The 23,308-nt window shown below is 45.8% G+C and overlaps 7 protein-coding genes across 8 annotated transcripts in view; 5 read left to right on the plus strand and 2 right to left on the minus strand.

Annotated features, from left to right (window-relative positions):
• Positions 1–191: 191 nt before the first annotated feature.
• Positions 192–1,350, minus strand: LOC113564926. Its single transcript, XM_026984399.1, has 3 exons — positions 1,333–1,350; positions 514–1,013; positions 192–456 (listed from the first exon to the last, which is right to left on the minus strand). The coding sequence occupies exons 2-3, from the start codon at positions 1,000–1,002 to the stop codon at positions 214–216; spliced, it is 732 nt and encodes a 243-aa protein (XP_026840200.1). The 5' UTR covers positions 1,003–1,013; positions 1,333–1,350; the 3' UTR covers positions 192–213.
• Positions 1,351–1,985: 635 nt separating this feature from the next.
• Positions 1,986–8,325, plus strand: LOC6587197 (NADP-dependent malic enzyme). Of its 2 annotated transcripts, none has more exons than XM_026984386.1 (7): positions 1,986–2,211; positions 4,686–4,884; positions 4,946–5,995; positions 6,062–6,214; positions 6,274–6,568; positions 6,626–6,790; positions 7,800–8,325. In XM_026984386.1, exons 1-7 carry the CDS (start codon positions 2,195–2,197, stop codon positions 7,817–7,819), a joined length of 1,899 nt encoding a protein of 632 aa, XP_026840187.1. In that variant the 5' UTR covers positions 1,986–2,194; the 3' UTR covers positions 7,820–8,325. The 2 variants fall into 2 exon arrangements, with proteins under 2 accessions (XP_026840187.1, XP_002013025.2); XM_002012989.2 differs by lacking the exon at positions 7,800–8,325 and adding an exon at positions 6,832–7,348 and having other exon boundaries at positions 6,626–6,754.
• A 593-nt stretch (positions 8,326–8,918) lies between these two features.
• LOC6587347 (serine protease grass) lies at positions 8,919–10,517 on the plus strand. The gene is made up of 6 exons (XM_002012990.2): positions 8,919–9,040; positions 9,101–9,273; positions 9,341–9,554; positions 9,616–9,664; positions 9,729–9,922; positions 9,983–10,517. The coding sequence occupies exons 1-6, from the start codon at positions 8,971–8,973 to the stop codon at positions 10,405–10,407; spliced, it is 1,125 nt and encodes a 374-aa protein (XP_002013026.1). The 5' UTR covers positions 8,919–8,970; the 3' UTR covers positions 10,408–10,517.
• Positions 10,518–11,979: 1,462 nt separating this feature from the next.
• On the plus strand, positions 11,980–13,645 carry LOC6587391 (serine protease grass). Its single transcript, XM_002012991.2, has 4 exons — positions 11,980–12,201; positions 12,268–12,422; positions 12,486–12,814; positions 12,878–13,645. Exons 1-4 carry the CDS (start codon positions 12,123–12,125, stop codon positions 13,485–13,487), a joined length of 1,173 nt encoding a protein of 390 aa, XP_002013027.1. The 5' UTR covers positions 11,980–12,122; the 3' UTR covers positions 13,488–13,645.
• Positions 13,646–14,664: 1,019 nt separating this feature from the next.
• Positions 14,665–16,524, plus strand: LOC6587393 (degenerin unc-8). Its single transcript, XM_026993589.1, has 5 exons — positions 14,665–15,139; positions 15,197–15,413; positions 15,477–16,132; positions 16,192–16,298; positions 16,357–16,524. Exons 1-5 carry the CDS (start codon positions 14,988–14,990, stop codon positions 16,518–16,520), a joined length of 1,296 nt encoding a protein of 431 aa, XP_026849390.1. The 5' UTR covers positions 14,665–14,987; the 3' UTR covers positions 16,521–16,524.
• On the minus strand, positions 16,455–16,956 carry LOC6587399 (serine palmitoyltransferase small subunit B). Its single transcript, XM_002012993.2, has 2 exons — positions 16,832–16,956; positions 16,455–16,768 (listed from the first exon to the last, which is right to left on the minus strand). The coding sequence occupies exons 1-2, from the start codon at positions 16,926–16,928 to the stop codon at positions 16,611–16,613; spliced, it is 255 nt and encodes an 84-aa protein (XP_002013029.1). The 5' UTR covers positions 16,929–16,956; the 3' UTR covers positions 16,455–16,610.
• A 523-nt stretch (positions 16,957–17,479) lies between these two features.
• The window catches only part of LOC6587406 (DNA repair protein RAD51 homolog 3), a 62,417-nt gene continuing 56,588 nt past the window's right edge, over positions 17,480–23,308 (plus strand). The window contains exons 1-5 of the mRNA XM_002012994.2: positions 17,480–17,535; positions 17,598–17,704; positions 17,767–17,924; positions 17,987–18,115; positions 18,183–18,370. Coding sequence (XP_002013030.1) covers positions 17,531–17,535; positions 17,598–17,704; positions 17,767–17,924; positions 17,987–18,115; positions 18,183–18,359 — 576 coding nt within the window. The 5' untranslated portion in view covers positions 17,480–17,530 and the 3' untranslated portion in view covers positions 18,360–18,370. The remainder of the gene's footprint in view (positions 17,536–17,597; positions 17,705–17,766; positions 17,925–17,986; positions 18,116–18,182; positions 18,371–23,308) is intronic.

Consider the following 23,308-nt stretch of genomic DNA (forward strand, 5'->3'; position numbering starts at 1 on the left):
GATAGAGCTGAAAGAGCAATCGATGGTACTATCGATGAATCGATATATTTAAAAGCTGCTCAATTTTGCGTTCCACTGATTGGTATCGGTTGTTAGGCCCTAAAAATGGACAAAATCTAATTTTTCCTGAAATCCCGAATTATGGTTCCACTGGCTATGGACAAATTGCAACAATAATTTAATTTGTTTGTTTTTATTATATTCTATTATACTCTACGAGGTTTTTTTTTGATTGGCGCTGACGTAATTTTGGAGCAGATTCGTCACTTTATGACGAGCATCTCTGGCTACAGCTGGAGGCATATCATTTAAAAGAAAGTCCCAGTAGGTCAATACTTCCATATTTTTAAATGGGGGCTTTTCTTTGACTCCTTTTGCCTGTTTTACGAGATCCTGGAGGAAGTTTACTATGTCACTGGAATTCGAAGTCGTACCATGCGATGGACTTTTTTTCGGCTGTCAAAAGGGTATTGGATCAGCATTTAAGCAATCAATGATCGAAAGTGTACTTACAATTGAGCAGTTACTGAGGGACCACGAACACTCCTCCATATCATTCATGTTGGAATTATCGGCTATTGGACTGTACTCGTAATTTTGCTCCGGTTCAGTTTTAAAGTGTTTTGAGCTCGTACTGGCGGAATTCGAAGCATCATCCTCATCATTCTGATCCTCCGGTTGCTCATTGAGATATACAATTTCGGTATTTGGCCTTTTTTTGCTTTGGGATACTACAGGTTTGCTGCCAAGAATGGCATCCATTTTGTCAAAGTACTCCCACTTAGAGACCCTGTTATTGCTCTTGATCTTTTCATACGTCTTCTTCAAGTTCCTAAACTTCCTGTCAAGTTGCTCGGGGGTAAGGTCGTAGTATCCATGCTCTGCCATTTCGAGCACAATGCTCTGCCACACTTCCCTTTTTTTTTTCATCGGATTCTTAAAATTTTGTATCCTATCCAAAAGCATTCGGAGTAGTAGCTGTGTGGTATTCGAGTTCCACATTCTCTCGTCATCTGCAAAAGGGATTATTAAATGATTAGACCACCAAATACCACAATACCAAGATTTTGCATGTGGGACTAAAAACCTATTCTATTGCGGGGTTTTTCAAAGACTTGCGACCGCGACCCGCTGCCTACTCGGCCTACTTTTGCATCAAATAATAGTCTTTGGCAAAAGTCATACAAGCGTATGATTCAAAACGGAATGTATGCCTTGCCATATATTCTTCGAGACTGGCAGAGCCGTTTTTAGAAGCCAATAAAGGCGGGTCCAGAGAAAATTTAAATGAAATTTTTTCCTGATGCACTATCATGGTACAAAATTACATACTTGATTGCACACAATTACTTTGCTCCATTTAAAAAAAAAACCCCAGCATGAAAACAAACAATTACCAGACTGTCAGCTGTTATATCGATATCGAAAACATTCCAGCGATTGGTATTTTAGTACCAACCAATTCCGATTACACCTTTTTGATGAACGGAACTGATACGTTCACAAATTTCAGGTATCATAATCAGTGATCATATAACTTTTGTGATCAATGCATGTTATGCGTTTATCAGAGGAAACCGTTTCTATTGCTACCCTGCAGAATTTTTATTTCGACATATTTCTCTCATAAATCAAGTAATTTTCGTTGGTTCACCAAACTTAAATAACTAGTTCAGAATGCACCAAGGGGCTAATCTCTATGAAATAAATATGATCTAATATGGCTGCATTTCCATATCAATTTCGATAGATACATTTTTGTAGACCTTCTTTGTTTAAACCTTATTTGAGCCACATGATTAGCCACCAATCATGATTGAATCAAGGGGCTTAAGTGGGCTAAGTTCGTTTTTCATCTGTATATTTACGGTATATTTTGAAAATGAGACGGTTTGCTTCGGTATATTTTAAGGTTCCGGCTCCGATTTATTGATATATCGTAAACTTGAGCTTTTTTTAGTTATTCAAAATCGGCATCGCGCTAGTGGTGGTTGTTGTGCCCGCGCGTTCTCTAAGCAATTCCTTTCCTGGAAATTTAAGGGTGGTCGTTATTTCTATTCGTTCCGCACGACACACGAAAATAAAGTCAACTAAAAGTATTAAAAGTGTAGCAGTTTGAATAAGTGTCAATCTATTAAAAGCAATAAATTGTTCTAAAAGTTAACATCGAAAAAAGCAATTTGAGGAAGAAAAAATGTTTTCACGACCAAGGTAAGCGCTTTCCAAGACAATGCAAAAAGGACTCGACTCCAGTTACAGTTACACGATTTTGGGAGGATTGGGGCATTATGCAACATGGCGAGTGGCAGGCACTGCCCCAGCTGTTAGCCCAGTGACCTAGTCGATGTCGCGGGGCAGTCGAGGCAGACGGATGGCCGCCAAAAGACATCTGCTCTCCACCCCCCTTCTTTGCGCAGCTTTCGCTTTCACTCGCACACACATACACTCGTGAGAGCTTACCAAGGGTTATACATATGTACACATATTCGCACATGGCCTGGCATTGACCCGCTTCGTTTCCTCTCACAGCTGCTGCTGGCTGATCGGACATTCTTTGGCATCTTCCTTTTTACTTTTCTTCCTCTGAATTGCATAAGATTCGACTGCACTCTACGCTCTTCTTCTCACTCTGTCTATTCCCTGGCAAAAACAGCTGAGAAAAATCAATACCAACAATTTGGCGACACGACACCTTCACGTTCATGGACATGGATATACATTCAAACGGCTTGTCTGGTCGAAACTGGCGAAAATTCTAAAATTAGTGTGTATACCGACAGATGTGTTGGCTTTTTTCTGCTCTTCTGCCTCTTAATGAGGCTGTTGCTGGTGTTTTTGTGCTTTTGTAAGCACTTTTTTTCGTTGCCAAGTTCATCAAAAAACACAAAAACAAAATGTTTCTCGCGCTGCGCACCTTCTGTCCTGCTCTCGCCCCCCTATCCCCCGTGTGGTCTACTTACCATCTTTTTCTCTGACAGACCGTTAGATAGCTGACGCACGCCGAAAATCCAATAAGAGTACATTGACTCCTGTTCAAGTTCAACCATGGGGGGCTGCGCGGCTGCTTGGTCAGCTGTCGCCCTCGCCCTACACACCGACAGTGCGTCTATTTTGTATTCGCACAGCCCTAACACAGAAAAAGTTGAGTAAATTTACGTATTGTGAAAATACCAGAAGCCATAGCCAGTCTAAGGCTTTGAAACCCATAATCTTTAGTCAAGGAACACAAAAGGAAGTAATACAAAAAAAGATTGAGATCTCTATTCTGAGTCTTTTAGAAAGATTACAACAGATCAATTCCAGGATTTAACCTGTTGATTTATAGAGTTATTGAGTAGCAAATTGACTTAATAACAATGAAAAAAATGTTTTTAAAGGGACAATAGTGCTTTTAAGCTATACGATACAAAAAATTAATCGCGTACAGATAGTTGCGGCCCCCACTGTATACACACACACCTACAGAACCGCTCAAAAACATTTTACGACACGCACTTATTCGTCTTTCGTATTTGGTTTTGATGGAGGCAGATATGCGAAATTGTTTAGCACTCTCTGGGCTCATGTGAGGGCAGCGATCGTTCTCCACTGACGGAAATGATAGCGTTACCTAAACACATTTGCCCCTGCCTCTTCCGCAGACCTGCCCCTAGCAACTCTTTCGATAATTATCAGTCAAGAAGCTCTCTCATCGAGTTATATTACCAGCAGCAGAAGGGGACGGCGACGGGTACATAGGGTACATAGTCTCGTGGCGGCGTCATGCGCTTCTGATGTGTACAATATAACGTCACTAACGGGTTTCCACTAGTTCATAAAACTACAACGATCTGGAGAGCATGATTTCATCAATGAACCGTAAAGGGAAGTTAGTCACACGACTATACATACATATTTTTTGCTGTTTTGTCCCCCTTCGCTCTCTCTCTCTCTCTCTCTCTCTCTGTCTTTGTCTCTCTGCAATTAGCGACAACTGTTTAAATAATAATACCAGAAATTGATATGTTATACATATGTACATACTTTATCGCCATGTTATTTGATATCCATCCGTCTATCTTTCTTATCTCAGGAGAGGAGAAGGGGTTTTCCGCAATGTGACTAAGTTTACCCTTAGTTTTTCGTATTACACCCTTCCAGAAGGTAGTATGATTTTGATTAGGGATTTTTAATGCATAAATGGAATCATTTTTAATAGTTCCTAATAATATTTCAATTGAACTTTTAAAAATCATCTATAATCTTCCATAAAAGACAGGCAAAAATAACGGTCGAAAACAAGTCTTTATAAGAAAAACGGAATGTTTTTGTGTTATGATTCAAAAAGATTTAATCGTAATCGAACCTGTAGAAATAGATCCAACACCTTTCATAGCAATCATCGATCTGCCAAGGGTATTAAAAGCTTCGGCATTCAAAGAAAGCATTACTTTTCTTCTGTTGTGGTATGCCCCCATGCGTTGATAAACCGAAACCAGCTGATAGAGACCTTGAAAATGGTCATTTATATATGTATATATAGATATATATACTTGTATAGCATTATATTTGATGTGTACGTGTATTTCTTCCAGTGGCAATGTCAAGAGTGTCATCATCGTCAGTGGGGGGGTTTTAGGATTGCCTTTCTTCAATTGACAAACTGATAAATTATGTGCAATTTTCCTCCCCTTTTTCCGTTGCAGTCTGTGTGGAACTTTTGGGAAATTGTGCCGCTGCGGCACTTCCACAACTGCAGCAGCAGCAGCAGGAACAACCACATCGCCGGCTGTCTCGGCTCTGGCATTGTGCGAGGCCCGTCGGTATCATGAGGTGGTGGGCGACATCATTTGCCCATCGCAGGTGCGAGGCATCGATCACATCCGTGATCCGCGTCTGAACAAGGTAAAATATCCATTTGCAGCCCAAGAGGTACCCATTTTAAGCAATATCTTGCTATTTCCAGGGTCTGGCGTTTACTCTGGAAGAACGCCAAGTTCTGGGCATCCATGGCCTGCAGCCGGCGCGCTTCAAGACGCAGGAAGAGCAGCTACAGCTGTGCAAAATCGCCGTGAATCGCTACACAGAGCCGCTCAACAAGTATCTGTATCTCAGCGATCTGCACGATCGTAACGAGCGGCTCTTCTTCCGCTTCCTCTCGGAGAACATTGAGGATCTAATGCCCATTGTGTACACGCCCACCGTGGGCCTGGCCTGCCAGCGCTTCGGCTTGATCTATAGGCGTCCCCACGGCCTGTTTGTCACCTTCAATGATCGCGGGCACATCTTCGATGTGATGAAGAACTGGCCGGAGCCAAACGTGCGTGCCATTTGCGTGACCGATGGCGAGCGCATCCTTGGACTGGGAGATCTTGGTGCCTGCGGCATGGGCATTCCCGTGGGCAAGCTGGCCTTATACACGGCCCTCGCTGGCATCAAACCGCACCAGTGCCTCCCCATTGTAGTCGATGTGGGCACCAACAACATCGATTTGCTGGAGGATCCCCTGTATGTGGGTCTGCGCCAGAAGCGTGTGGTCGGACGCGAGTACGACGACTTCATCGATGAGTTCATGGAGGCGGTGGTGAAGCGCTACGGGCAGAACACCCTCATCCAGTTCGAGGACTTTGGCAATCACAATGCATTTAGGTTCCTGGACAAATACCGCAACAACTACTGCACCTTCAACGACGATATCCAGGGCACAGCCGCCGTGGCTGTGGCTGGATTGTATGCCTCCAAGCGCATCACCGGCAAGTCCTTCAAGGACTACACCTTCCTGTTTGCCGGCGCCGGTGAGGCTGCCATCGGTATTGCCGATCTAGTCGTCAAGGCCATGGTGGCCGAGGGCGTGCCCATCGAAGAGGCTTACCATAAGATCTACATGGTAGATATCGACGGTCTGCTGACGACCACCCGCAAAGTGGGCAACCTGGAGGGTCATAAAGTGAACTATGCCAAGGACATTGAACCCATGGCGGATCTCGAGCAGATTGTATCGGCCATTAAGCCAAATGTAAGTGCAAATCCTCAGGAAACCTGTTGACATTTTGCTGACATACGACTGTTTTTCTTTTGGCAGGTACTCATTGGCGCATCGGCCTGTCCCGGCCTGTTTACGCCCAAGATCCTACGCACCATGGCGGACCACAACGATAGGCCCGTTATATTCGCCCTCTCCAATCCCACCAGCAAGGCGGAATGCACCGCCGACGAGGCATACCATAACACGGATGTAAGATTCAGCAAAGTCCTTGCCTATGCGTTTTTATTTATAAATCGTTTCGTTTATAGGCTCGCGTGATCTTCTCGTCGGGCTCGCCCTTCCCACCGGTCAAAGTGGGCGACAAGACGTACTATCCGGGCCAGGGCAACAATGCTTATATATTCCCGGGCGTCGGTCTGGGCGTTATCTGCACGGGCACGCATCACATACCCGATGACATGTTCCTGATTGCCGCCCAGGAGTTGGCCAACTTTACGGAGTCCAGCGACATTGAGCGCGGCTCCCTGTACCCGCCGCTGGAGAACATCCGTGATGTGTCCATGAACATTGCCATTGGTGTGACCAAGTGTGCCTACGACAAGGGTAAGAATCGGGTCTGATTTCTATATATTCCATTACATGTTTTCATTTTGTGGTTAGGTCTGGCATCCACCTATCCGGAGCCGCAGGACAAGCGCAAGTGGCTGGAGGATCAGCTGTATAATTTCAACTATGAGTGCTCGATGCCCGTGACCTGGACCTGGCCGCGCATGCCCTACATTAAGACTCGTGAATTAGTGCCCACCAAGCTCTATGGAAAAAAAAGTGATTACTAATTTTGATTTCTCTCTTTCATTCTGTTCCAGGCGAAGAAAGCCCGCTCATTGCCGCCATCAAATAAGCAAGCGTTCAAGTTCAAGCGTGTTGGCACTACCTACTCTATGTTTTTGCATCTCCTAATCCACTTCTACTACTACTACTCGTACTTCCAAGCGTTCGTTCACCATCCAGCACCAAATCAAACCAAACCAGACCCAACCAATCAAGCAATCAACCAATCTACTAACCAAAAGCTACTACATCTAGAACACACAACAAATTTCAACTGCTATTCTATATATATGTTCTGCGATTGATTCGTTTGCCTCCGTTTGCCAACCAACAAGCCACCGCTATGGTTCTACAGTTCTATCACTACGGCTGCTCCCCATTTGGTGACCCCCGCCCGACGAGAGCACTCTTTGTTAATAATATCGCACCTGCTAGAACGAAAGAAAGCGTTGAGTCATATTACAAGTAGAGATTCGAGCGACGGTCGCAACGGAATAATCGTTATATGTATTTTTCAATATGTTTCTGATATATACTAGTATTATATATGTATGTTATGATATATGTTTTTAGTTTTGTATAAATTACAATGTTTATTGTTTTGTGATCGATAACAATGACTGCGACGATGACGATGACGATGACTATTACGTTGACGATGACTCTGAAAAATGCAATTACGCAGTATTCCTATTCTATTAATTCTACTACTAAATGTATTTGCTATGTGCTATGCTTTTGATTTGCTAATCCTAACCGCAATACTCTTTCTCTCTCTCGGCTTACGCTTGCCCTTTGAATGTCCCGCTCTCCCTCTTTCTCTTGCTGATCTGTTACTAACTCTGAAGGCGGCATCAAGCGAACAGCTACTTATATATATATATCAAATATTTATATCAAAACCACTGCTTACTCATAACAATCTCACCCACAACTAATAACTGAGAGATTCGACAATTGTTTGATTGATCTATTGCTATGTTTCCCTTTCGTTGCCATACAGAAAGCGAAGAGATTCTATAAATTAGACAACCAAACCCCCAAGCAAGCAATCAACCAACCAACCCACTACCAACACGACCGCCTAGAACAATTGGCCAAACAGACAGCAAGCTAAACAGCTCCGAGAACTGGTGAGAGCACAAGCCCCCTAAAAACGACCCCAAAAAGTAAAGCAACTAATTTGCAGCCTTTAATATCCGTTTAGAACACCCAACTAAGTTATAGAGACTATGATTCGTGTTTTGTTTAGTTGTCCCACGTGTATCCTGTGTGGGATATCCGTGCGGGCATACATATATCGAGTATGTTTGTTGTTGAGCCATGTCTGATATTTATTAACGCAGTTAAGCAGCTTTTGTTATAATTTATTGTTACACAAGGTCAGCATAAATGTACTACTACTCGTACTATCAATGATATAATATAATGAAACCCCCATCCCCCAATCGATCGGACCGATTCAGCCACTGTACAATTGACTAGATTTGATGATGTGCTATAAACAATAAAAATTAAACAACAGAAATTGACTATGGATATTTTAATATTGAGCTGAGAGTCGAGCTCAAATGTGGCTTAAGTCTACTCTTCGATTTGCAGGAATATATTTTGTATATGCCCTTTTCTCTAGTAGGAATCTTTCATTTAATGAACCATTTCTCTATAATCTTGAGTGAAATGGAATACTCTCGGCGTTGGAGCTTTGATCGGGCAGCTTTCAGAGCGGAGAACCAATGTGTCGTCAATACAAGTTCTGAGCCAAAAGCTTAGTTTTATAGAGTCGCTTTGTTTTTCATATATTCTTATATTTATTCTTGACCACAAAGAGCGCAAATCTCGTGCTAACAATGGAGATCGGAGAGATGTCCACGCTTATAGATCTGGTTCTCTCTCAGAGGTTGCTCCTCGGAGTTTATTTCTGAGACATAGACCTGAGCTCTGAGTAGATCTCTGCGACATTAAACCTGAGCTCTGAGTGGATCCCTGAGCCATAAAACCTGAGGCGTGAGTGGACTTCTCAGGCATTCAAGCTGAGCTCTGAGTGGATTTCTCAGGCATAAAACTTGAGCTCTGAGATCAGCAGCTGCCAGTCGAGATTTGAGCGTCAGATTGAGAAGTTTTCAGCTTTGGACTACTACAGGTTTCGGCTACGTTTCGATCAGTTCTCTGAAATGATAAGCAGATGCTTTGTCGTTGTCTATGGCATTGCCCTCGTGTTCGGTGTGCAGGCCGCTGGAGCAGGTTCGAGGAATGAATTTTCAAGCCTATTGCCTTTAGCTAACATTGAAAAACAATCTACAGACTATGCCGATGACTGCACTACACCCAATGGGGAGTCGGGTCAGTGCATGCCCTTCTCCTCCTGCAAGGACATTGAGGAACGGCTGACGGAGAGCCAGACGTCGGGCCAGAGTGTGCCAGCCGATTATGCCAGCTATCTACAGAAGGCTTCCTGCGGGGAAATAAATAGTGTGGTAAGCCATCCCACAGCAAAGATCTGATGCAACCACTTATCCGATCCGATACTGTCTGATTTTTCAGCGCCACTTTTGCTGTCCTGCTGCCCAGATCCAGCACAACTCCAAGGTGATGGCTCTGTTTAAGAACGAGACCTTCGACTGTGGCAACTTTCTGAGCCAGCGCGTGGCCAATGGCTACGAGGTGAAGCTGTCGTCCAGGCCCTGGATGGCCCTGCTGCGCTACCAGCAATTCGGGGAGCCGCGTTTCCTCTGCGGCGGTGCCCTCATTTCAGAGCGTAGGTCCCCCAAAGAGATCACTTTGTATCATCTGAAATTCATGATTCAATTTCTTTATAGGCTATATACTGACTGCTGCTCATTGTGTGCATGGACTCCAGGATGATCTGTAAGACAAAAATATGAATATCTATGGTTGTCCCTATTTGATGAGTTACCTTTCTCTGCTCTAGCGATGAGATACGGCTGGGAGAGCATCGAATTTCAACGGAGGAGGACTGCAGACAGCAGGGACGCAAGAGGAAGTGTGCGCCGCCTGTTGTGGATGTGGGCATTGAGAAATATATTATCCACGAGCACTACGATGCCCGCCAGATCATGAACGACATTGCCCTGCTGCGATTGAAGAGAAACGTTCCTTTCCAGAGTAAGTCCTCAATCGATCACCCACCCATGCTTGGCTTAAACTTCTCTCTTCGTTTCCCAGAGCACATCAAACCGATCTGCCTGCCGATTACAGATGAACTGAAGCAGCAGGCGGAGCAGATCAACACCTACTTTGTGACCGGCTGGGGCACCACGGAGAATGGCTCCTCCTCCGATGTCCTTCTCCAGGCGAATGTGCCCCTCCAGCCACGTTCGGCCTGCTCCCAGGCCTACCGTCGTTCTGTGCCCCTAACGCAGCTGTGCGTCGGCGGCGGTGATCTCCAGGACTCGTGCAAGGGCGACTCTGGTGGCCCCCTGCAGGCGCCCTCCCGCTATCTGGGAGAGTTTGCCCCTCGCATGGTGGAGTTTGGGATCGTCAGCCAGGGTGTCGTCTCCTGCGGCCAAGTGAGTCTTCCCGGCCTCTACACGAATGTCGGCGAGTATGTCCAATGGATAACAGACACCATGGCAAGCCACGGTCTGTAAGAGAATCGATGCACGGCAATAGAGAGAATGATCTACACCCAATATTATTGTGTATTTAAGTAATTAGGAAACCCAAATATAATTATATTATATTCATATTTGTAAACTTATTCACAAGTTTGTGGTTTTAATGGGGGATTGTGGAGATGGGATGTGGTTTTTGATTAAATTTAAACCATAAACCATCTATATGTTCCTTTACCTCCAGATTTTGGAGTGCTATTTTATAGATATTTGTTATGTATAATGAACAAAAATGAGTGCAAACTGTCGAAACCTTTGCTCGCCTTGTTTCCGAGTATTTTATATTTAGAGATACGTTTTTCTTAGAAAAACAATTCAATGAGTGCCCCATATTATAGCAGGAATTTTTTGAGCAGAGCAAGTCTTTATCTCTTGTTGCCATTCGTATCTTTAATATAACGATAAACATTTGTAACGTGTCTTTTCTAGTGAATCATTAATATATATTTTATCATTATTCCATGGCTATCGCTTAGTTACTAACAAAGATTATTGCATATCCGGTTAATAATTTCTCATTATCTATGAATATTGATATATCAGTATTATAACGCAACGAGGCGTATAGTATAGTACTTATGCTTAGGGTAAAGTGCAGTTCATTAAATCCAAGATTGTGCAACTTCAATAATGGCCAGACACCGCCTATTAAAGGGGATATACACAATCTAATTATGTACTGTACGATTAGATTAAATATTTACTGATTGAACCCTTACTTACCGTGGGGCATTCCGACCTATCCTAATGGGAGTGTCCCAGCCCAACCCAACACGGCCTGACAGCTGACAATAGTAGAAGGATTGTTTTATTGGCAAACCACAACGTTTGGGGGATTTTTTGTGTGTTCCACGCATTTGCGAATTAAGCGTTTGATATTCCATAGCCTCTTGGGGTTTTCAGATCTGGAAATTCCATGTTACACATACGAGTACGAGCATCCAAAAGAACGAGTTTTGAAGGCAGCACACACAGACAAACCGAGTACCTGGCTGTCTGTGTGTCCGTCCTCCCATGGGGCGTGTGAGTGGGAAGCTTGCGATAGAAATTACATTTAGAAAACGTTTTAATTCAACGTCGGGAAAAAAGTACCGATTATAATGGGTGTTTCGCCTATCTGTTCGATACAACTACGACAACGGCTTCGGTTCTCTCGCGACGCGTGCCAGTGAGAGAGAGAGACATATAGAAAACTTTCGAGAATAGTTCAAGTGCTATGGAGAGTGATCGGTGTTCGATGGGGGGTTTCCTGGAATTTAATCGCTTTTCCCACGGTGGTAGCGATGGCCGAGTCGAGGCACTATCTCAAGTGTGGAAGCTAATCTGAGCCCAGATCTGGGGCGTTAACACAGGCAGAGGCCCTCAGCCACTGTAAGCCGTAAACCTGTTGGCTATACGATCTGGGGATTGCGCGGGGCAATTATGCATTCTGGATTGGCGCTTCCCCCGAGCACACGGTCCAGACGATCTCCGAGCGATGAGAGCGATACAAAAGCTCGGCTCACGACGATCTGCGGCTCATTCCACATTGATCGGCTGAGCGCGCATGTTGGACATTATTATCCACCAGTAGTCTCGTATCCACTATAAATATATATCCGACTTGAGACTGGTTTCTGTTCTCCAACTAAGCGGCAGCAGATAGACCGACTGACCCCATAGCAAATCTCACTCACAGATATCGGAACAGGATGGGTACCATATTCACATTCAGCCTACGCTTGAGCTTCATCTTGCTGATTGTCGTCTGGCCGGAGCTGGCTCTAACACGTAAGTGCTCAGAGAGGTTAGAGGTCGTCTGGAATGGGCGTGACCGGAAGTTTCGTTTACTTTCAGAGAGCAGTTGCGTCACACCTGTGGGGGTCGCGGGCCTGTGTGTGCCATCGCAGGAGTGCGGCTTTGTGAAGCAGCTAATCGACATTTACGGCCGGAATATACCACGACGCGTGCAGAACCAAATGCGGCAGATGCAGTGCACCGGGGAGACTGATGTAAGTCCAGGAAAAACATTCAAAAATTGAGAACTCCCACTTCAATCCCTTGGGTTTCTGCAGGAATTCCATTTATGCTGCCCTGGCGAGACTGGTACACGCTCTGAACAGAGTGAACCGAGGCCCACCGCCACAAAGACGGTGCGGGCTGTCTCCGGCAACCTGAATCGCATCGATCCGCAGGGCTATCGGCTGCTCGACTCTGTCACCCAATGCGGCAACAGGGGCAATCCCAAGGTGAGTGGCGGCCGCAACTCAAAGCCCGGAGAGTTTCCCTGGGTGGCGCTGCTCAAGTACGAGACCTCCGGACGTCAGTTCCTGTGCGGCGGCAGCCTGATCACCGATCGCTTCATCCTCACCGCTGCCCATTGCATCGTGCAACAGCCTCCACTGTAAGTCCGAGACTCGAAACGACAATCGGATTCAATTCTTTAATCCCAAATCCCCAATTGCAGGCTTGGAGTGCGTCTGGGAGAGCACGATCTGGCCCATGAGCAGGACTGTACGTATTTGGGTGGAGTTCATAGGGTGTGCCAGCCGCCCTACGAGGAGTTTGGCGTCGACGATGTCCGCGTGCATCCCGGCTATACGCATGGATCGATCAACAATGACATTGCCCTGATCAAGCTGGATCGAAGCGTGGTCCTGCCCAAGTCACACATTGCACCCATTTGCCTGCCCATCGACGATAAGTCCAAGGAACTGGCCCACGATCAGAGCTTTCTGATTGCCGGCTGGGGTCGCACGGACAAGGAGGACGCTGCCTCCATACAGCAGCGGGCTCTGATCATCCGCAAGGACGTCTCCGTTTGCAGCAGCTACTACAACAATGCCCCCGTCAATGAGAACCATATCTGCGCCACCGGCTCTGGCATCGCACACACCTGCCGCGGCGACTCCGGCGGGCCGCTCTTCTTCAAGCACCGCTTCAAGCAGAACTACCGCTTCGTCCAGTACGGCGTAATCTCGTTTGGCGGCCAGCGGTGTGGCAGCAACAGGAACCAGCCCGGCGTGTTTGCCAACATCATCGACATGCTACCATGGATAACGCAGAACCTATACTAATGCTGTGCTCCCTGAATGGCAGACCCTAAAGAATACCGTCCACCCCTCTATTTCGCATTATTTATGTCCGTAGCTTTAACAGCCTTTTGCCATAGATACTTTTAGATTTTTTTAAATAAATTTAAATATGTGTATATAATATATGGATCATACTTCAATTGAAAGGTTCTTAGAATGGGTTTTCTGGTTCATCTCTTGAGGTTTTTGTTGAATAATGGATATATTTCTTATGATTCTTGGGTTCCCTTAGGAACTTTACATTGGTTATAGATCAATCAGTCGTTCTATTGGTTATTACTTTTAGAGATTTCCTTAGTATATAATATATAAATGTATATACATATGATACTTACAGCATTATTCAATTGTTGGATGTTGTTATGATGGGTTTTATGGTTTATATCTTGAGGTTTATTGAAATATATTTTAAGCATGAATGAAGAGATATTCTTTATTTTTCTTAGGACCCCATAAGAGGTTTAGTTTTATGTTTGAATTTCTGTTGAAGCTCTGACGCAGTTCCAATCTTCACATCTATGGGAATCTTCAGACAATTAGTGTTTACGTGAAAGTACATGATGAGTAGTTTTCGTACTTGTTTTTTTAGGGAATAATTTACAAATTTAATTGGCTTGAAATTTACCCAAGCCTAGACCTGACTCATGTGGAGATATGAAGATATGATGTGCCGTGAGTTCAAGGCTTTGTCTGTGGAACCCAGATGGGAATCCCTTACGGGGGCGATCGAAAATGAAACCGCAGTGATAATTGATCGGTTCCAGCTCCTTACGATGATTGAGTCATATGCAGTTTTGAACGACAGGAGTTTAGTTTTGCGGTCAAGTGAGTCATTCTTCATCGCGTGCCCCTGAACCCATATATCTATGTGGATCGTGGATCATGCAACACAAACGTGATTTCCCAGAACGACCTAAGGAATTACATGAAGTTCTGACAGCAACTCAGGGATTTCTCTCCTATATTGTTCTCTTATCTCTTTATTATCATGCAATTTAGTATAGATACGAATTCTTGTGCACTGAGTCACAATGAAAGAAGAATAAAACAAGTCGATTGGTATGCTATAATTTGCGGTTAGCAATAAACTGCATGAGACTAAATCTTGGCACTAAAACCTAATCTTAATACTAGTATAACGATTACGGAATGGGGAAAGCCCAGAAGAATTAATCTATTTAATTCTTAAAGCAAAAATGATTAATAGCCTTGCTGACCTACGAATTTGATATGTCCAAATATGATTTATACTATATACGTACGAGTATACAATATATTCGACCCGTCTTTGAACTAAATTTATGGAAATAAACCAGGGTAGTTCTGCTTTTCTAATGTAGGACACGCACTGGAACAAAGGATTGATGGATATCCGACACTGAAATCGGTTCTATTGTTCCAAAGGGCACGCCGCAAAAGCTCTCTCAACAGTACTTCCTGGGGCAACAGTTTGGTTTGTATTTTTCCGCTGGACGGTGCACAATGAACTGGTACCGCTTTCAGGGTTTGGCTCTGAAGGGGATACTCTATTTTGTGACGTTTTATCTTTCGTTGCCATTTTTTTGCAATGTCGCCTTGTCACTGCTGCACAGCTACATCTCCTCGTCGGTATCCTTTAACCTGGACACCATTTAGTAAGTTGCTTGACATTAAATTACACACAAATCCCACCACTCAAGGCCATTGCCTAGTCTCAATTGGAACTCTACTTTTCCGGCCATAACCGTATGCGAGATATACAACGCCGAAAAGATTTGGGAACTGAGTGACGCCCACTTTGGCAGCGAGCACGAAATGCACATCGATGACTTCATCAGCGAGATAGTGTTCTACCGGGGTGTCTGCAGCAGCTGCGAGAACTGCGCCAAGCTCCGATGTCCCGGAAACTATACCCTGCTCCTGGAAGTGGTATGCCGCCAGAGAGCCAGTCAGACTGTTCCCCCCATTCACATTCACATTGCTGACTTGCAGTTCCGCACGAAGTGCCATCAGTTGATATTAAACTGCAGCTACCTCAATGAACTGTTCGACTGCTGCGATGAGTTCCTGCCCGTGCCCACAGAGTACGGACTGTGCTACTCATTCAATTCCCACCAGGCTCGAAAGGTGGCCCATGTGCAGTACACGAACAATCGCATGACGGGGCCTGGACATCTCACATTCAATGCCGCCGCCGATGTCCAGCTGTATGTGCATGCGCCCATCGATGTGCCGTTTCAGTTATCCGAGGGAATGATTCGCGAGACGGTGCTGCTGGGCCACTTCAAGGAGCTCGTCTTGAACGTCATCGAGGTGCACAACGACGAGAGTGTTCAGGACCTGAGCTCAGAGCAGCGAAGATGTCGTTATGGGCACGAGCACGTCGACGACCGCCAGGGCATTTACGAGTTCTACAGCTACTCCGGCTGCGTGGTGGAGTGCACCGTGCTCCTGCAGCTGGTCAACTGCAACTGCACCAATCATTTTATGGCTGTGCCCGGCCAGAATTCCCTGCCCGTCTGCGACTATCGTGGCCTGATCTGCTTGACCAAAGTCAGGCAGAAACTGATGACGGAGCGCAAGTCCTGCGAGTGCATGAGTGCATGCGAGGAGCCCGAGTATAACATTATCTACAACTCCGCGGACAAGTAAGTGGCCTACGGTCGAGATATTCATCTCTTTTAATGGTGATTCTCTGTTCCTCCAGCGACGATGAGGATGCGGAGGACATCTCCAAAGTGCGTGTGGCCCTAGTGGAGCTTCCCACTCAGCGTTATGTTCGCCGGGTGGCGAAAACCATTTTGGATTTTTTGAGTAAGCAGCGGGGGGCATAGACGAGCACTCCAATTAACGCTCAAATCTCTCCTTGCAGTCTCTTTGGGCGGTCTGGTGGGTCTGTTCTTCAACACCTCTGCCCTGCGCTTGGTGGAGACTGTGTTTCTAATCGTGCGGTACAGGAAAACGATTGTGCAGTGGGTTAAAAGAATTTGGTTTGGCACAATTAAGTATTTACAGATTCTGGACCAGTCAAAATAAATCACAATAACATTTTCTTTAAATTCTAGTTGTCTTTCAATTGGGGAGTATTAGTGTTTGGGTTTGTTACGGCCGTAGATGGGTGGAAGCTCAGCTTGTACCCATTTTCTGTGCCACATAGGCGGCGTTTCCGGACTGACTAGACCAAGCAAGGGGACTGATGAACTCCATTAGGGTTTGCATATAGTTGGGTAGATACCAGCAGCTGGAGAAGAACACCAGTGCCAGCACTACCAGGAAGAAACCATCTAGAAAATGCATAATCTCGATTAGCAAAATCTTATCGTATCTACAGTCATTCAATTACTCACTGATTAGCTTCCTCTCCCATGGCTCTAGCATGTTGATGCACGTGATCAGTTCGTACTGGCGATACAGGTGAGTGGCTAATTGTTTAATGTTGAACATTTTGAATTACAATGACTAAAGTCCAATGCAGAAACCACGAATTACAATGCAAGTCAACGGATGTAAACAAGGAACATATGGCAGTTGCAGGGCTGCAAGTCAGTGAGTGTTGGTAAACGGAAATTGAGCCGGTCAAATCCAGTCAAGTGCAATACTTCATGTACTCTATGAAGTAACAATTAAATAGTTAGGCAATTAAATATTTCGTTTTACAATTAAGTGATTTTAATCGATTCATATACTACTGTTGAGACAGTCCCTATACAGTACAAATAGTAATAGTATGCTGGTAATCACAACACTAGACTAGTTTTCTTGCAGTGTTGTATAATAAAGTTTTATAGCATCCAGCTCGTGCAAGAGCTGTGTCGAACAGCTGTTGTTGTTGATATGTTTAATTTTTGGCGGCAATGGAAAGTACATTTTTGTCGTCGAATAACATAAATTTATTTAATAAATCGTGCTTAGACAGATTAAGAAGAGAAAGACAATCAAAAAAGATTGCAACGGGCCATAAAAGTCTGGACAGACATTTGGGCGGTGGAATTTCGTTGCGCCAAATTACAGAATTGGCTGGAAATTCCGGTACCGGCAAAACGAAAATGTGGTAAGTATGTTTTATTTATGATTATTTTTGTGTTGAATGAAGTATAATTGTTGTTTTGGCAGCCTGCAGTTATGCTTGAATGTGCAAATACCGAAATCCGCTGGCGGACTGGAGGGTGCTGCTCTTTTCATAGATACCCGACAGGACTTCCATCCCGACAGATTGCAAGGTGTGTTGTTCTTAAATAAAATGTTTAACCGCAGTGTTCATGTATCCCCTGTCTTTCCGTAGAACTGGCCAGAGGCCTGGAGAAGGAGTATAAGCAGAGAGCACCTGACTTTCAGGCGTCCAAAATGCTGCAAAACGTCCACTACGTGAGCTGTCCCAATGCTGTCCAGTTGATGGCCACCGTCCTGAGCTCCTACCGGCACCTGATTGCCCATCCAAATGTATGTTAATATATGCGTGTTCACTGAATTGTTTACTCAAGATCCCCGCCTGGGTTGTGCAGATAAAAGTGATTGTGATCGATTCGCTAGCGTTCTCCTTGCGCATGCTGGACGATGGCGCCCAGCGCTTTGAGCTGCTCCTGGAGCTGGTCGAAAGTATGAGGCAACTGCTGCGCGAACACGAAGTGGCCGTAAGTCCGGCATCGGATCTGTTTGCTTTGACTTTAATAATCCAGTTTTGTGAACGTCTCCTGCCAGTGGGTCGTCACCAATGTGCTGACGCATCGGTGTATCGGCGACCAATTCCATGTCGTGCCCGCCCTGGGGGAAATGTATTCGCACTTGATCAACGAGCGCATCTGGTTTTCACGGAGCGGCCAGTGCTTTCTGGGAAAGTCGTGGAAAACTAGCAGATTAATCAAGGATTCGAGGTGATCCGGCATCTGGTAAATTGTGCTTTTACTTTTAGTTTCAACTAACGATATAGATAATGATAATGGATAATAGATTGGAGCATTTTCATACGTTGTTCAAGGCTTAATTGTACTCTCAATCAGTCAGAGATGAATTTCCCCCAGTCCCCAGGTGCTACAATTTTTCGCATGACTGGAGAGTGATGGGAAATGGCTAAACAGGATCCCCAGCCGCTTGCCATAATTCCCATTGGCACAGAAACCATGGCCACATAGCCAAAGCCACAACTGGCGCACACCCAGCCAGGTGCCGAACACTTGCTAAAAGGCACCACCAAGCCAGTCTGGCGACAACGACTACGACGGCGTCGATGCTATCAATGGCGTTGCAGTTGCAGATTGACAGGCGAGCACAGGCTGATTTATGCCCGCGACGCAGGAATGTGGCAAAGTGTAAAAAATGTTTACACATACGTACGTACGAGAAGCGACACCCAAACCCAAAGCAAACCCAAAGCAAACCAAACCAAACCAAACCAGACCTGTGGCTCTGTGTGGCTCTGAGCCAAGGCAAGTCACGCATATGCAGCGACAACTAATTCAATTTCCACTGGCCAACAAGGAGGAGGCTGTTTAGCCGAGTGTGCACGCCTAATTGGTAATGCGATCGGCTTTATTGAGCCAGGCGCTGGAGTCGAAACTGCCGTGGAAGCCGAGACCGAGCCCGAGCCCGAGCCAGAGCCCAAACTCGAACCCGATGCTGAACCTGGGGGAAGTGGCTGCATTTGAGGCAGTTCCAGTCGCAGTCACAGGCTATCGCTGTCGCTCAGCGCAAATCCCATTACGTGCAATCCGTTTCGAGCCATAAACATGTAACAGCTGCACACCCTCCCAACAGCCCGTTGCGGTTGCTGTTGCTGTTGCTGCGGCTGCGGTAAGGCTGGGGCAAGAGTTTCCTGGCGGCTTCCAGCAGCGCAACTTGTCGCTCGAACTTAATTGCCTCGGCTGCGCTTATGACTTTCGTGTGCAATGCATCCTCATCCTCATCCTACAGCCACATCCACATCCACATCCACATCTTGCCATCGCATCGCTGTTTGTTGTCTTCGCTACATTATTAGAAAGTAACTTAAACTTGCAAAAGCCATCAACATCAGCCTCGCATCGTCGTCGTCCCCGTCGTCGTCCCCGTCGTCGTGGTCGTCATCGCTCGCCTGTCGCTGGCGCTATTTTCGACACCGCCTGGCCCGCCATAAATTTCCAAATGCCCTGCAATGCACTGCAGGGCAGGCCCCGACTCCGACCTGGGTCCCAACCTGGGCCGCAGAAATTAGAAATAGTCTGTTGGCTAATTTACCAGCCAGCGCGGCTGGCAAGTTGAAAGTCCATTTTCTATTTTCCATTTCGTACGGGTTTCAATTAAAACCCAAACAAAACAGAAAATGAAAAAAGCCAACAAACATTCCGCTGTGCATGGCCTGGCAATTTGGCCACGACCTCGTGCACCGCCGCCAAAGTTCAGTTCAGGCGAGAGTCGGCTAATTCCGGCACACTGCGAACAGACCGGCGGACAGACGGACCGACCGCCTCGATGGCAGCACCCGATAGCGGCAGGGTCTTCGAACGGACCCAGAGCCGCCAAGAGATAATCAAATGTTGGCCAAAAAGGATTGCCTGGCCTGGCTGCCTGGCTGCCTCCTGCCTCCTGCCTCCTGCCTTATTGTTCTCAGAAATTGTTATTAATTGAGTTGTACGCTGCACTTCGATTGGAGAAAGAGTGCTAGAGAGTGGAGAGTGGCCCAATCTTTCGCAGTGGGTGGCCATCGGCCATTGACATAATTGCCAGATCTCTGCTCGGCTCATTTGGCCAATCTAATTCAGTTTGGCCATCAATAAGCGAGTGGAGTGGCCCGAGCGAAGATCCCAGCTCATTTGCATACACGTAATTTATGCTCATCAATTAGCTGATTAATTTATTTGGCGTGAGACATTAAGCGGAGCTCCCCGAACGGCCGGCCCAACGCTTGTCTAATTAGATAAATGTGCTACATTAATGTCGCCTCTGACATTTACAAAGCGTGGTTCTGCCGCAGCTCAGACACGGGTTTTTCATTGTTTTTGGCCATTAGGGTTACGCGTTTCTTGTCGGAGGTGCCCGTGTGCCCCCGCGCAGAGCTAATCAATTAGTGGGGGGCAACTAAATTGCTCAGAGGATTAACTCTTAATGCTGTTCATATTTTTCATGTTAATTGAGAATCTATCAGAGAGAAGAAGGGCACTTCTTCCTTTTACTCTCTATCAACCGTTTCTGAGGCTCTATTAGCCAATCAATTGGCCAACTAAATTAGTTTATAATGCTGCTTATAAATGCCACTTGTCGGCCACGACGACACGGATGTGCCTGGATCTTGATCCAGTCGCCAGGCAGTCCGCTCCCAGCGTGTCTGCTATTTTCAGCTGCAATCTACCGGCCGTCTCCCGGTGGGGGGGAAATGAAAATATTTTAATTAAAACACAAACTAAACGTTTACTGTAAGCGATGTTATCCATTGCATTTCATACAAATAACAACGACCTGGCTACCTGGCAACGACACTGCTGCTGCTGTTGCTGCTGCTGCTGCTTGTGGCTCCTCTGGCTTCTGCGTGCAACAAATACGGCAAATGTTGCATGTAACAGCAGCAACATGTGTCGCACATCGCCTATTTGAATATATATCAAATCAGTTTAAGATAATTTTCTATAACAGCTCGACACACAGGCAAATGGACAAAACATTTGTACGAGTTTGTTGCCAAAGTCTTTCGTTTCGCCTGTCGTTGCTGCTGCTGCTGCTGTTGCTGTTGCTGTTGCTCCTTCTCCTGTCTGCCTGCCTCGCGGCGAGTGCATATTTTACGCGCCGCATTGTTGCAAGCGGATTGGGGATTGAAATTAAGTTGTTTTGCATAAAAGCGCCATAAAAAGGCGCAGCAGCAGCAGCAGCAGCAGTCGCAGGCAGTGGAGGAGGCAGCAATTGTGATTAGAACGACACGACAGGCACGACATGAGACATATGAGACGCTCTCTTGCAGTTGCAATTGCAATGGCAGTTGCAGTTGCAGTTTTGTGGCCCATACATATATGGCCAGCAATTGTCGGACGTAACGAAAATTGCCGGCTCACCACGAGCGACGTATGTCATCGAATGGCACTGCCATTCTTGTTGAGGAGGGCATCACTGGCGACAGCTTCCTGCGACCAATAGGCAAATGCTAGACCAGACCATGCCCTGAATCCCCTGAATCTGCAGAAGCAGCAACAGCAACAGCAGCAGCAGCAGCAGCTACAGCGGCGGTAACAGCAACTATTATCAATTTAAGTTGGCTAATTGGTTTCAAATTTATGGACCTGTATTTGATATTTATGTCGTCTACAAGAGCTGTGTGTGCCTCGCAATTTTGCCTGTCTGCCGTGGATCTGTGGCCTGGCTATGGTATGGTATGGCATGGCTTGGCCTGGCACCGGTCTCTGCCTCGGCCTCGGCCTCAGCCTGGACCTGGACCTGGACCCGGGCACATCGATGTTGCCTGCCTTGGCATGCTGCAAACAACGTAATTGGCTTTCAATTTGCAGCAAATTGTTGCAACAGCCACGACAACAACGAAAAGAGCAGCAGAGAGAAACATATTTAGATTATAGACGGATAAAGTTTATGTACGTTCTGTTCTGGCTGGTTCTTCTTGGCCAACATTGCCGCCTGTCTGGTTTCTCCTGTTCTTCGGCTCTTGCTCTTTCCCCCATAATTCCAATGAGTTATATGCCCATCATGAGCGCTCTGTGGCCCTTCAAAAGTCGAAAACGTATAGCGCGTTAATTAAAAAAAAGACAGCAACCACCGAAACATCAACGGAGCGCAGAAAAGAAGAATTACAAAAAAAAGCGCCAAAAATTCCGCTAAAATTTCGCCTTGCGGAGGCAGCGGCGGTGCCCAAAAGAGCGGCCGGCTACCGAGAGCAAGCCCAGGCCAGCCCAGACCACGGTCCAGGATACCACTGTTCAATAACTAAATAAAACACTCAGAGGATCTCTGGACTGAAGGCGAAAAGGCGACAGGGAGGCAGACACAGGCAGCCACAATCAAGCGAAAATTCCTGGCATTTTCTGCTTCATTAACAACACACAACGCGGCCATTTCGTTTTGTTTGAGCCAAGTTTACCGCTGACGAAATTTACGCACGTTGGAGGATCCTCCTCCCGCCCTTCCACACCCCCGATGGAGGCTGAAGGCTGCTGGCTGCTGGCTGCTGCCTGTATGCCTCCATTTACCTTGATCATCCGTTGAGCTTAGGTTTTCGGTGTGTGTCGGCTGGCTCGGCTCTTTTTGGTATTTTAATTAGAAACCAAACAACGCAAAATGCATTGCTCGATTCCCAATTCCCGATTTCGCTTTCTCTGCTTTGGGCCTTTTTCTGATCTGTTTCGTCGGTGTTTCTGGGGTTTCTGGGGTTTCTGTTTTCTGAACATTTGGGCCTTGGATCCGCTCGCTGGCTGTCTCCTCTCTGGCATTGTAGTTCCCAACATCCCAGCAACCAACTTGCATTTGGTTTTCACATTCAATTAGCGCATATTTCAAATGCGATCCCAGGCAAACGAACATACATATTTCTGATCGACAGGAAATGCTATCGATAGAGGGGGACAAGTTCTTCGCTCTCTTTCAAGATCTGGAATGCATTGATTGGCTCCCATTATCCATACTTTCACTGCAGTTATAGAAAATGTTTCCACTTTTTGTTATATCGCTTTACTATCTTTATTGGTATTGCTTTATTGCTGCTAGATCAATGTTAAAATAATAAATAAATATTACTACACACATACACGACGACGACGTATAATACAATACAAAATCTGCTGAATCTTAGGCCTTATCCGTAATTCCTTATGCTATAATTATTGCGTACAATTGCAAACAACTTTTAAAGTCTAACA

This window comes from Drosophila persimilis, unplaced genomic scaffold, assembly GCF_003286085.1.
Source record: "Drosophila persimilis strain 14011-0111.01,24,50 unplaced genomic scaffold, DperRS2 tig00000000-arrow-pilon, whole genome shotgun sequence".
In the NCBI taxonomy this organism is placed as follows: domain Eukaryota; kingdom Metazoa; phylum Arthropoda; class Insecta; order Diptera; family Drosophilidae; genus Drosophila; species Drosophila persimilis.